Genomic DNA, 12,099 nt, shown 5'->3' with positions numbered 1-12,099 from the left:
GAACTTCAAGTTTTTAAAAATATAGTTAATAGAACATAGATTGATCTTGAATTATTTTAATGCACAAACAAGAAGTTATTGTGTAACATTACAGATGAAGTAATAAAAGTAAAGAGAGATTTTGCAAAGATATATATAACATGACATTATCTGCAGTGGATACAAGGTTTTCGTTATTAGATTAAAAACAATATATATTATAATAATTTCTCAGGTTTTTGTACATGGTTTCAATTGTTGATGCATTCATTAAGAAGATTTTTTTTTATGTTAGGAATATTCTTAGTTATCTATTTTGTATTAAAATGTATTCCAGTACTGTTGAAATTTTGTAAGAAAACATTGAGTAAGGAAATTTAGAGAGTGAATAATATAGGGGAAGAAATTATAGAACTGTATGAACCAATTAAACCTTGTAATCATAATATTGTGTGATAGTTTAGAGAACTATCAAATGTGGGACTGTCAAAGATATTTTATTTTGGATGAAGACAATTTATTAATATGAAAATATTTATATTGTTCTGTCTTATTTTGGTATATCATTGATAATTGATGTGGTGTTGTTGTCGGTTGGAGCCTTACGTGTGAGCTGGAGAGAAGGAACGGGAGTGAAGGAGTTACTCAAGGGACAGATGTTTCTAATCACAGATGTTGGAACAAAGAGTTGCAAGAATTTCTTCAGACTTTCCAGGGAAGCCTGGATCAGGATACGCCTATATACTTTCTCAGCCAATTGTAATATGATATTTGTAAATTGTAGTACAACCTATTCTTTAGTTTGAACAAACCTACGTGTCTGGTCTGGGGGAGATCAGAGAGTTTTCAATTCTGAAAATGAGAGTGATAATGTTATCACAGCGCTTGCTTATTCATTTGTAAATAAACAATGATATAATTTTATTCTTAAAGTTTCTTTGGCTGTAGGAATTATTTTATTACTTTAATATCCCACAATAGGGATATCTGCAAATTGGGATTAGCAAATTTCCATTGTTCTAAACACTACTATAACACTGTTCACTTGTTTCATCTATGTGAGTAGTTATTACAACGGTTTGATGTTAGTGTGTGTAACGAAAGTACACTATCGAGGTTTTTATTTCCCTTGATTTTCATGTACAATGCTGGTGGGAGAAAACCAGTGATTCATTGCAAAGGATTTCTGAAATAAGGTGCGTTACGGAAATATAGGATCTGCTAATTCTATGGACTGTAAAACCCAGTGACTGATATATTTGTGCTACAAACTTACACAGAGTCAGGGGTGTCATCAGTACCTCTCACATGTTACATGCAGACGTGCGGTGGATTTGAAAGATTGCTGTGGATGTGAATAATATATAATTGTTCTATTTAGTAAAAATAAACTACTTGCATGCACCAACCAGAACCTGTTCTTTAGCATACAGTAGCTTTGCCGTTGCTTTGAATATAATTCACATTCTAAGCTCACCAGAGTTATACTTAAAGCAAGAACAAAACGTAATTAGTCTTAACTTCTTACCTAAGGATGAAGAACCAAAGGTCCACCATTATGTTAAGCCCCTTTCTATCTACTCCATCATAAAACAAATACTACACACTGCCACACAACAATGACATCTGGCACAACTCGGGTAACTTTACACCTGTAAATAATTCCTAGCATGAAATCTTGTCCTGTCTGCCCTTCCTCTATTGCACTACTAATGGTGAGTAACTTTATCAGTCACTATCACTATCCATGGGAGTCCATGGATTAAATTCACTGTAGTTTTCCTTGAGCTAAAATAATCCGTTATATAGCAATATTTGTGCTCACAATAAGTATAGCATTTTACCAGAGATGACATGACGTCTTACCTTTAAAAATACCCCCAAAACAGCCAGCCCATCTGGCTTGATTGCAGCCTCCTCAAAGCTTGAATACTTTGCTGAGTTCCAGTGAACAATATGCAGCTGTAACAGACAACAGTGATTGGTAATCTCTAATAGCAAATATAACTTTTCGTATCAAGTAATAATGTCAGCTACCAATGCAAATAAAAATGCAAAAAAACTTAATTCTGCAAACATATTAAAATGTCATTACAGTACAATTCTGCATTCAGAGTTAGAGAAATTGTGTTGCTCTCTCTTACCTGATCTTGAAGTCATGTGACAAGGTGTAGGAAGGGGTGTGGTGGTGACATTGTCGCGTCACCATAGCCCCGCTCCCACTATAAATGCCAGCACTTCAATGCCAGCACTCCCCAATAGAAATGTCAGGTATTTTACTGGCTATATCAGTGTGCTGGGGGATCTTTCTGTGTGTTTGTTCCTTTTAGGATAACCCCACCCTTTCAAGCACCTGCTATGAGCCTATAAGTTGATTGAGCAACTTCCACTTCTGTATTTGTCTGAGAGCCATGTTGGTGTCAGTAGCTGAGGGGAAGTGCTGGCATTGGATTGCTGTTTGGAGGCTTTTGGGATGCCTCTTGGTAAGTTAGCTCACAATTTAAAAACACATATGTATGGTCCTAATATATGGGACTCTCATTGTTTAGAGTTAGGACCACCCCATTAGCAAAAGTGCCGTGGAGTGGCGGGTGGCTTTAACATACATTTGGAAATGTGTGCAACCAAGACTTTTGCATTTTTATCTACAGTAGAAATGGCAGGTATTTTGCTGTCTATAGCAGTGTGCTGGGGGATCTTTCTGTGACTTCTATCTTCTTTGCAGGCAGCTAACACCACATCCGATGCTGTTAGCTGCCCTGTCATTGCAGCGTGGGCACAGTGACTAGTGTGGTCATGTGATCATCTCACATGACCACACTCAGCCTAACACAGGGCAGCTAACAGCATCGGATGTGCTGTTAGCTGCCTGCATTCACCACAGTGTATACAGGGACAGTCGGGGTTACCCCCTTGAGACCAGGGGCAGCCCCAATCAAGGAGGAGGCGAGCGCCAACATTTTAGGGGTGGGAGGGGTGAAATGACATTTTAAAAAAAAAGTTTGTAAAAGATAGCGGGTGCAGCGCTCCCTTGGACCCAGCGCCCCAGGCTGCAGCCTGATGGTTGATCAGGCCCTGCTGCCAACAGTTCGGAGTTCCGTGGGTCAGCCCCAAATTCTGGGGACTAAAATGTTATGGCCTTGCCTTTAATGGGCATGATTTGGGCAGATTGGTCATTGTATGGACAGATGGGGGAGGGCTACATTATCCTGATTTCGCAAAGCATAAGGAAGCATGCACTATACCACCACAATACTCTATTTGTTATCGTCATCTCAGGCAAAAGATATTTTATATATAGTTTTTAGATATTTTTTTTTTCAGAAATTGAACTGGAAGCCCAAGTCTGGTACAGAAGTGGTAAGGTTCCTCTCTTACCGCGGCCAGCCAGTATGGACGGGCAGTTCAGCATCACTCAGCTACTCCAGCCATATTTTAATATTAAATTTCAATGATAACTGATTTTATAGAAAATCGATAGCCGCACATTAATAAATAGAGGCCACAGTATTTAAGCAACATAAACCATGCAACAATTATTCGCCTACCTCTGCCGGGTAGTTTCTACCATCCACCTGATGCTCGGCACCATAGTCATCACAAGGCCCCCAGTGGAAATGTAATTGGCGCAATCTGTAGCTTTCGTTAAATGGTCCGCCCCTCATCACTATTAACAAAAATTAGAAACATTTCATGGAACACAAAAATACAATTGCACAATTCGTTACTGATAAAAGAGCTGAGATAATGAATTTTATAAATACAGATGTATATGTTAATGGTAAATTAATTAACTGCAAATCATATAATCCCCATATTTACCTTTTGTGATCTTCACTATATACAGTCATGGCCAAAAGTTTTGAGAATGATACAAATATTATTTTTCACAAAGTCTGCTGCCTCAGTTTTTATGATGGCAATTAGCATATACTCCAGAATGACATGAAGAGTGATCAGATGAATTGCAATTAATTTCAAAGTCTCTCTTTGACATGACAGTGAACTTTATCCCAAAAACAAGATTTCCACTGCATTTCAGCCCTGCCAAAAAAGGACCAGCTGACATCAGGTCAGTGATTCTCTCATTAACACAGGTGAGAGTGTTGATGACAACAAGGCTGAAGATCACTCTGTCATGCTGATTGAGTTAGAATAGCAGACTGGAACCTTTAAAAGGAGGATGGTACTTGAAATCATTAATCTTCCTCCGTTAACCATGGTTACCTGCAAGGAAACATGTGCAGTCATCATTGCTTTGTACAAAAAGGGCTTCACAGGCAAGGATATTGCTGCTAGTAAGACTGCACCTAAATCAACCATTTATCGGATCATCAAGAACTACAGGGAGAGAGGTTCAATAGTTGTGAAGAAGGCTTCAGGGCACCCAAGGACATCCAGCAAGCGTCAGGATCATCTTCTAAAGTTGATTTAGCTGCGGGATTGAAGCTCCACCAGTGCAGAGCTTGCTCAGGAATGCAAGTAGGCAGGTGTGAGTGCATCTGCACGCACAGTGAGGAGAAGACTTTTGGAGGATGGGCTGGTGTCAAGAAGGCCAGCAAAGAAGCCAATTCTCTCCAGGAAAAACGTCAGGGACAGACTGATATTCTGCAAAAGGTACAGGGATTGGACTGCTGAGGACAGGGGTAAAGTCATTTTCTCTGATGAATCCCCTTCCAGATTGTTTGGGGCATCTGGAAAAACACTTATCCGGAGAAGGAATAGTGAGTGCTATCATCAGTTCTGTGACCATTTATGTGTGGGGTTGCTTATCAGCCAAGGGAGTGGGTTTACGCACACTTTTGCCTAAGCATACAGCCATCAAAAGAATGGTACCAAAACATTCTCCAAGAGCAACTTCTCCAAAACCATTTAAGAACAGTTTGGTGACAAACAATGCCTTTTCCAGCATGATGGAGCACCTTGCCATAAGGCAAAAGTGAAGTGGCTTGGGGTTCAAAACATCAAAATTTTGGGTCCATGGCCAGGAAACTCCCCAGACCTTAATCCCATTGAACTTGTGGTCAATCCTCAAGAGGCGGGTGGACAAACAAAAACCCACAAATTCTGACAAACTCCAAGCATTGTTTGGCAAGAATGGGCGGCGATCAGTCAGTATGTGGCCCAGAAGTTGATTGACAGCATGCCAGGGCGAATTGCAGAGGTCTTCAAAAGGAAGGTTCAACACTGAAAATATTGACTCTTTGCATAAGCTTAATATAATTGTCAATAAAAGCATTTGACACTTATGAAATGCTTGTAATTTTATTTCAGTATACCATAGCAACATCTGACAAAAGGTCTAAAAACACTGAAGCAGCAAACTTTGTGAAAAGCAATACTTATGTCATTCTCAAAACCTTTGGCCATGACTGTAGTATCACATTATCTCTGTGTGTCAGAGGCAAGAATTTAGACCAGAAGATCAGCAAAATCATAGCAAGCTGCCAAACCTTTATATTGAAGCAAAAAAATATTGAAATATGTAAATATATAAATAAATAGCATTAACTATGTTTTATCAGCACCATCAGGGAACATTCATAAATAAGTATTTTTTAAAAGTCTTCAAATTGCTGGCCCTAGGGATAAGCAGAATAATTGGAAAACTGCACCATTGTGCAGTACTACTTATATTAGGCCAATAGAGGGTCTATTGATCATAACCCTGACATAGTGAAGATTTCATATTGCTGCCAATCACAGCGATTGATTATTAAAGCCTCTTGCCAGGTCAGTCACGGGTCAATCTGCACATGCGTGAGCTAGCTTAGTTTACAGCCTAATACACACCAGACTTTTCACACCCTGTTTTTAACAATCCATTCATCCCAATACCTCCTCATACCTCCCAATAGTGCTGACTATGAGGAGAGTGCTCTGGTTCTCAGACCCTGAAAGGGTGTGGTCTATATGAAAGTGGGAGTGGTTTTAATGAAATATGGGTGTGTATGATGGATTTGGGAGCGGCTTGGCAGATTTAGGTATAATATGGGAGGATCATGGGTGGAGCTTATTTTATTTTATCCATATTTTGCATTTTTAAATGCTGGAACGGAAGGTATGCATCTCTGAATGCAGTTTTACTGCAACCAATATTCAAGATAATTGATTCCGAAAATGGATTTTCAGGGTAAATGGAGGATGGATCAACAGTGTAATATGCACAACTTTTTGTGGTTATTGATCTGCTCAAAGATGGAAAGATTGATATCAGTAGTACTGTTCTCAGTGGGGTGTCTGCAGCAGTCAAAGCACATTGAAAATGCACCTTGTGTGTCTATAACTGTTCTTTAAAATTAAAAAAAACTGTAAGTGACAACTTTAAAAAAGTTTTGCCTCCCCTCTGAGTAAAAGACAGGTGTACATTTACAAACCAATAAACATAACAAAAATACTTATTATATTTTAAAAAATAAATAAATAGAAAAGTTCACTTTTTATGTTCTGAATTTATTTTGATCAGAGATGTTTGAACATGTTTACCGAAGACTCTGAAAACATTGAGCCAAGTGAACAGTGAATACGGCATATTTTCATTTCACCACGGATGAAGAGAACGGTAACTTTCTATATTTTGGAAAATAAAAGTAGATGTTTTCTGCTGTCTTTTTCTTTGTCATTATGCATAAATCTGGAATGTGATAGAACAAAAAACAAGATATAATGTAATGTTCACAGAGCTGCCTTGTACTATGTGCCTCGGTGTCTTCTTTTGTCTAATATTTTTGGCTAACTGGAACCAGCTCAAATTCTGTTGACTTCCTTCTCTAGGTGGATAAATGCAAAACAATGTTATTTCCCATGATGTGTTCTTTTCTTATTATTAGAAATAGACAGCTGGCATAGATATTGCTCTATTAAAAATGACTATGTATAATTTATCATTATTGATGGAAAGGTTTCTGTTCATTGATAGAAATACTGTTTTGCAATCAAAGTGCTTTGTGGGAAAGACATTTTTCCTTTTACAATTTACAAGTTGACATGAAGATGATACCTTGGTTGTGTTTATGTGTATGTAGAAAAGACAAATCAAATTCTCTCTCTCTCTCTCTCTCTCTCTCTCTCTCTCTCCCTATCTCCCTCTCTCTCCCACTTTCTCTCTTCCCCTCTCTCTCCCCTTCTCTCCTTCTCTTTTCCCCCCTCTCTCGCTCTCACCCTCTCTCTCTCCCCCTCTCTCTCTAGCCCTCTCTCTCTCTCTCTCTCTCTCTCCCTCTCTCTCTCTCTCCCCCACTCTCTCTTTCTCACCCTCACTCTTTCCCTCTCCCCCTCCTCCTCTCCCCCCACTCTCTCACTCCCCCACTCTCTCTTTCCCCTCTCTCTTTCTTTCTCTCTCTCCCCCACTTTCTCTCCCTCTCTCTCTCCCCCTCTCTCTCTCTCCCACACACTCTCTCCCCCTCTCTCTCTCTCCCACACACTCTCTCTCTTCCCCACACTCTCTCTCCCCCTCTCTCTCTCTCTCTCACCCACTCTCTCTCTCCTCCTCTCTCTCTCTCTGTCTCCCTCTCTCTCTTTCTCTCTTCCCCTCTCTCTCCCCCCCACTCTCTCTTTCTCTCTTCCCCTCTCTCTCCCCCCCACTCTCTCTTTCTCTCTTCCCCTCTCTCTCTCCCCCTCTCTCTCTCCCCCTCTCTCTCTCCCCCTCTCTTTTTCTTTCTCTCCCCCTCTGCCCCCTCTCTCTCTTTCTCTCTCTAAGCGCTATATAAACTTTTCTTTAATCAGTCACAGCCTAGAAAGTCCTAGAGTAGAGTAGTAGAATGCAAAACTTTCTTACAGCATACCTCCAAATTGTCCCTTTTTTTTTAAGCGATACCTATGTCGATATATTTGATTATTACTAAGTATACAACTAGATACAACAGTGGAAAAGGATATGCATTGTTACACTGTGCCTGGACATTGTATATATGAATATATATATATATATATATATATATACGTGTATTAATATATACCAATACATGACAGATCCACAGTAATAAGTATAGTAAACAAATGTCAGATTCCTACAGTTTAAAACCCAAGTTATTTCAGGCAAACTTGATGAAAGCGTGTATCGCATTTCTGTCAATTTATTTATCTGACAATATCATTGACCTTGAATTGCATATAAAATAGATAAGCAAAAAAAGTAATTGACTGATGCCGTTTTTATGATATGTTAAAAAAAAATGTGGGCTAAAGTCAGGAGGAGTTTGTGCCAAAGCGGTCTCCTTTTGGAAGTCTAGGCGCTCTCACAGCCATGCCGACTCCGAGTTCTGCAACTTTTATTATGTTTATAGATCATTATCAAAAGTAGTAAATGAAGCAACAATGTTACAATGAATTGCTGATTCAAGAATGCTGTTAAGTAGGGATATAGAAGAAGGGTAGTGTCACAGAGTATATGTATTGTTAACAGGATCAGGATCTACTAGTACTCTAGAAACAACATTTGTTAAGTTCATAGCTATCATTTAAAACGAAAGATTCTCTGATGCGAATGGTGTGGTTCCAAAACACATAGGTTTTATTCGCAAATAGAATACAAGGCAAAGTTTGATATGCATAAGCATGCGCCTTCTAGCACTAGGACTAGACTTTATCAGAGCTCTCTGGTTTCCAAAGTCAGGGCATAAAAATGTAAACACTGTACAGTTAAAAAAGCAGTGACATCACACAGCTACACAGTTAAAGTGCTAAGGTCTTCATTCATAGGTTACTGAGTCATGACCTTCCAGGAACTCGACGTGGTATTGGTGGATTCCTCTGGTCATTGTTCTGTGAAACAGGTGTCCTTCTTCAGTTTCCCACCTTTAGACCTGTATAAACTGTTTTTTTATGATCCCTGTGAGCTGATTTGTTAGTGTAAAAAAAGTGATATTATTTATAACTAGCGTTCAAAAAGTGCGAATGCTACATAAATAATACCGGAAATGTTCTCACGCAATTGCGAACAGAATGATACCAAACGCAATGTAATTTGTAAGTTGGAAACATATTTTAGCCACTTTACCACTTTATTTTCTATTAAACAATAGACAAACATTAAAATTATTTACAAGTTATTGCGATAATAATTAGGTTGTGTATTTATCGCATCGCAACTGATTGTATTATACAGAAATAATTACTTACAACCTTCATCTAATTATTTTACTTTAACACATTGTATCTGTATGATAGACTGGCAACCTCACCTGAGATCAGTGAACAGTTTTTAACCTGGCATTCAAAGAGCAATGCATTTACCTTAAGTGTCTAGTCTCGTCTCTGGCAACCACCTCTCACTACCGCCTAGAAGACTTCTCCCGTGCTGCTCCCCACTAATGGAACTCCCTACCACACCCAATCAGTTTTTCCCACAGTCTTCAAATCTTTAGAAGCTCTCTGAAAACCCATCTCAAATTTAGAGCTGTAACGCCTTACAAATCTGTGATAATAATAATAATAATAATAATAATTAAAAGTCCTCATTAACTGCCCATTAACAACTTGATTAGGAATCTATAGAGAGCGGGACTGGAGACTGCGTTTCTTCCTGGCAGAGAACATGCCCAGAGGTTGCCACAGCAACAAGAGCATGCGGGAAAATGGCAGCCGAATGCTCTCCTTATTGCTTCTTGATTCTGCTACTGAGGTACAGATTATAGCCAATATCATCCTACTATGAGGCTGCATCTTGCATTTAAGACTGTGGTGCCCATATACCATAAGGGTACAAATTGGCGAATGACGTATTTTGTGACTGTCAGTAGGGGAGGAGTTGGCAGACTGCGGAGGTGGAACCAGGAAGAAGTTTCAGTATGTAAGGCCATCCAGGGATGGCGTTGACTTCTTCACCGCTTAATAAATTGACCTTTTAGGCCATCTCTATAGAGCTCAATTGGGACATTGACACCTGGTGAAAATTGGATTTGCGCTGGCGATAGCAGTATTGTCGCTGACATTAACTCCTTGATATATTAGACAAAATGAAAAATAAGCCTTTTTCTGGTGAAAACAGTTAAGGCTTATCACCATTTAATAAATAGACCCCTAAATCACAATGTAAAACTAAGCTGCTCAGTATTTGTGTGCTACATGGAAAAGCAGACAGTGTTTTCCATGCATGCAAAAATATTGCATTTGCCCCCTTTGCATCGCATGTCACAAATATCATACCAGGATAAAGATCCCTGGTTCTAAATACTGCATACCCCTTACCAGTCTTTCATACAATAATCTTTATAGGGTAAGGTTCATCTGTGTCTATATTTTGGGTACATGTACATTACAGTCTTTTTGCAGAACTACATTACTACTAAGCAATAAATATGAAAAAATAAAATAAAATCCAACCTGATTTGTCTTCTCCGTCATCATATTCAACGTTGAATGTATGACCGGTGTTCATAATGACTTTTGATGAGCATTCATCATAATTGAGATGGAGAGGTTTCAAACTAGAGTCATATATAGCATCTTTAGTTATGATATTGATAGGTGATTGACGATCTCCATTGGCAAGAGGAAACAAATCATGCCATACTTTAGGACCTGCATGTAAAGAAGAAAGCATGATTGATTTCTTTATGACATAAGACTGGTGTGGGATCTAGCTTTGATGTAGCTATTTCTATGAAATATTTACTACCATTAGAAACGCTGATTTATTACAGTTCATTTTATATTAAGGAGAACTCTGTGCATCTTCTAGTAAAACACAGTAGTCTACTGAGAAAATATTGAAAAGGTAGGTGGGTAATATTGGGAAGGTAGGCTAAGCTCCCAGATCCCCGTTGTCCGTCACTCTCCAGCATACAGAAAGAGGTAGGTAAGGTACAAAAAAATGGTCAACGTCCTACAAAACACAGAAAGAGCTGGACACAGGTGCACAAGCTAGTATGTGACATATCAGTTAACAACAAGAAGAATGAAGATCCTTGTGGCTCAATGAGTCCACACAAGGCTTGTATTAGAAGTAATTTTTCATTATCCGTTTATATATTATTATTTTTTTAAAGAAATTGTTAGAAGTCAAAAATGTGTTTGTTAAAGTCTGATAGAGATATTTTTGATAACTATTTATGAAGCCCTATCAACACGATGAAACATTTATCTCAGCGATAGGGCTTTTATTTGGCTTTGCCCTATTTATCACAAGCGATTGGGCCCTCGTGTTTCTGCATAGGAGATTTTATTATTTATCAAGCAGTACGGCAGTAAGTTCATTGCTGCGCTGCTAGGTTATTACCAGCATTGTCGTGACTTTTACAGTAAAATAAAAATAATCTTCCCTTCAGCTCATACACAGACACCCTATGGCAACATGCTGCTTACACTATAGGCTCCACTTGGCGGTGTTAAACATGCTGCAATAGATGTGCCCATTGGTGTAGCAGGACACACCCCCTCCAGTGGTGCGCCACTCTATGCGTGCTGTCTCTGCTGTCTCAATCTCACTGAAATGGTTCTTCAAATACAGACAAGTATGTAGTAAACCCCCCTATATAGCTGAACAACTCTGGTTTTTCTGCTCAGGTTCCCTGCAGTTCAGGAGATGACCAGCGCTGACAACTTTACTTGGAGCAAAGTTTACTATCAAACTTCTCCACCGTGTTACGCCTGTAAAGTATTGTTTATAAGCTGTATGTATCTCTTGAACTGCGGGAGTCCTGAAGGAGAGTTCTCCTGGTGCTCTTTATATTAAAAAAAAATTGTATTTCAGGAACTGGAATTTGTATTTTGTTTCACTGCAAAGTGGAGACTATTTGTGGAAATACAGATAATTGTCACAATAATACAAATTGTTGGTGGAAATAAAACATGTAATTTAAACCATTAAAATTTAACTTCACACTGCAAATTGTATATCTTTACCATAGTTTGTTCCATATTTTCAGTGGTTTAACCAGTGATGGAAGTGGGCTGATCCATGGTGGTATGCCAAACCGCCACTTCTCCTACTGCTTTCATTGTACAACTATCAAATTACATTCATTTACATTTCCCATACCGCCCTTACTAAGTTTCCACTTGAACCACTGGCTTTAACGGTAAAGACCTCTTTTTGTTGAATGTGAAATGTGTCTTCTATTAACACAAACATCTACCGACATTTTTCGGGGTGCTGAATTGTGACTAGGAGAGGTATAAACG

The 12,099-nt window shown here is 38.8% G+C and overlaps 1 protein-coding gene across 1 annotated transcript in view; it reads right to left on the bottom strand.

Moving 5' to 3' along the window:
• The window catches only part of LOC142159122 (carbonic anhydrase 13-like), a 33,181-nt gene that overhangs the window by 16,047 nt on the left and 5,035 nt on the right, over positions 1-12,099 (bottom strand). The window contains exons 2-4 of the mRNA XM_075213742.1: positions 10,300-10,497; positions 3,528-3,646; positions 1,846-1,941 (exon numbers count right to left, since the gene is read on the bottom strand). Coding sequence (XP_075069843.1) covers positions 1,846-1,941; positions 3,528-3,646; positions 10,300-10,497 — 413 coding nt within the window. The remainder of the gene's footprint in view (positions 1-1,845; positions 1,942-3,527; positions 3,647-10,299; positions 10,498-12,099) is intronic.

The sequence above is a fragment of the Mixophyes fleayi genome, chromosome 5 (genome assembly GCF_038048845.1).
Source record: "Mixophyes fleayi isolate aMixFle1 chromosome 5, aMixFle1.hap1, whole genome shotgun sequence".
Taxonomy (NCBI): domain Eukaryota; kingdom Metazoa; phylum Chordata; class Amphibia; order Anura; family Limnodynastidae; genus Mixophyes; species Mixophyes fleayi.
The sequence above is the reverse complement of the archived record's forward strand: the minus strand, read 5'-3'. Positions and strand labels throughout refer to the sequence as shown.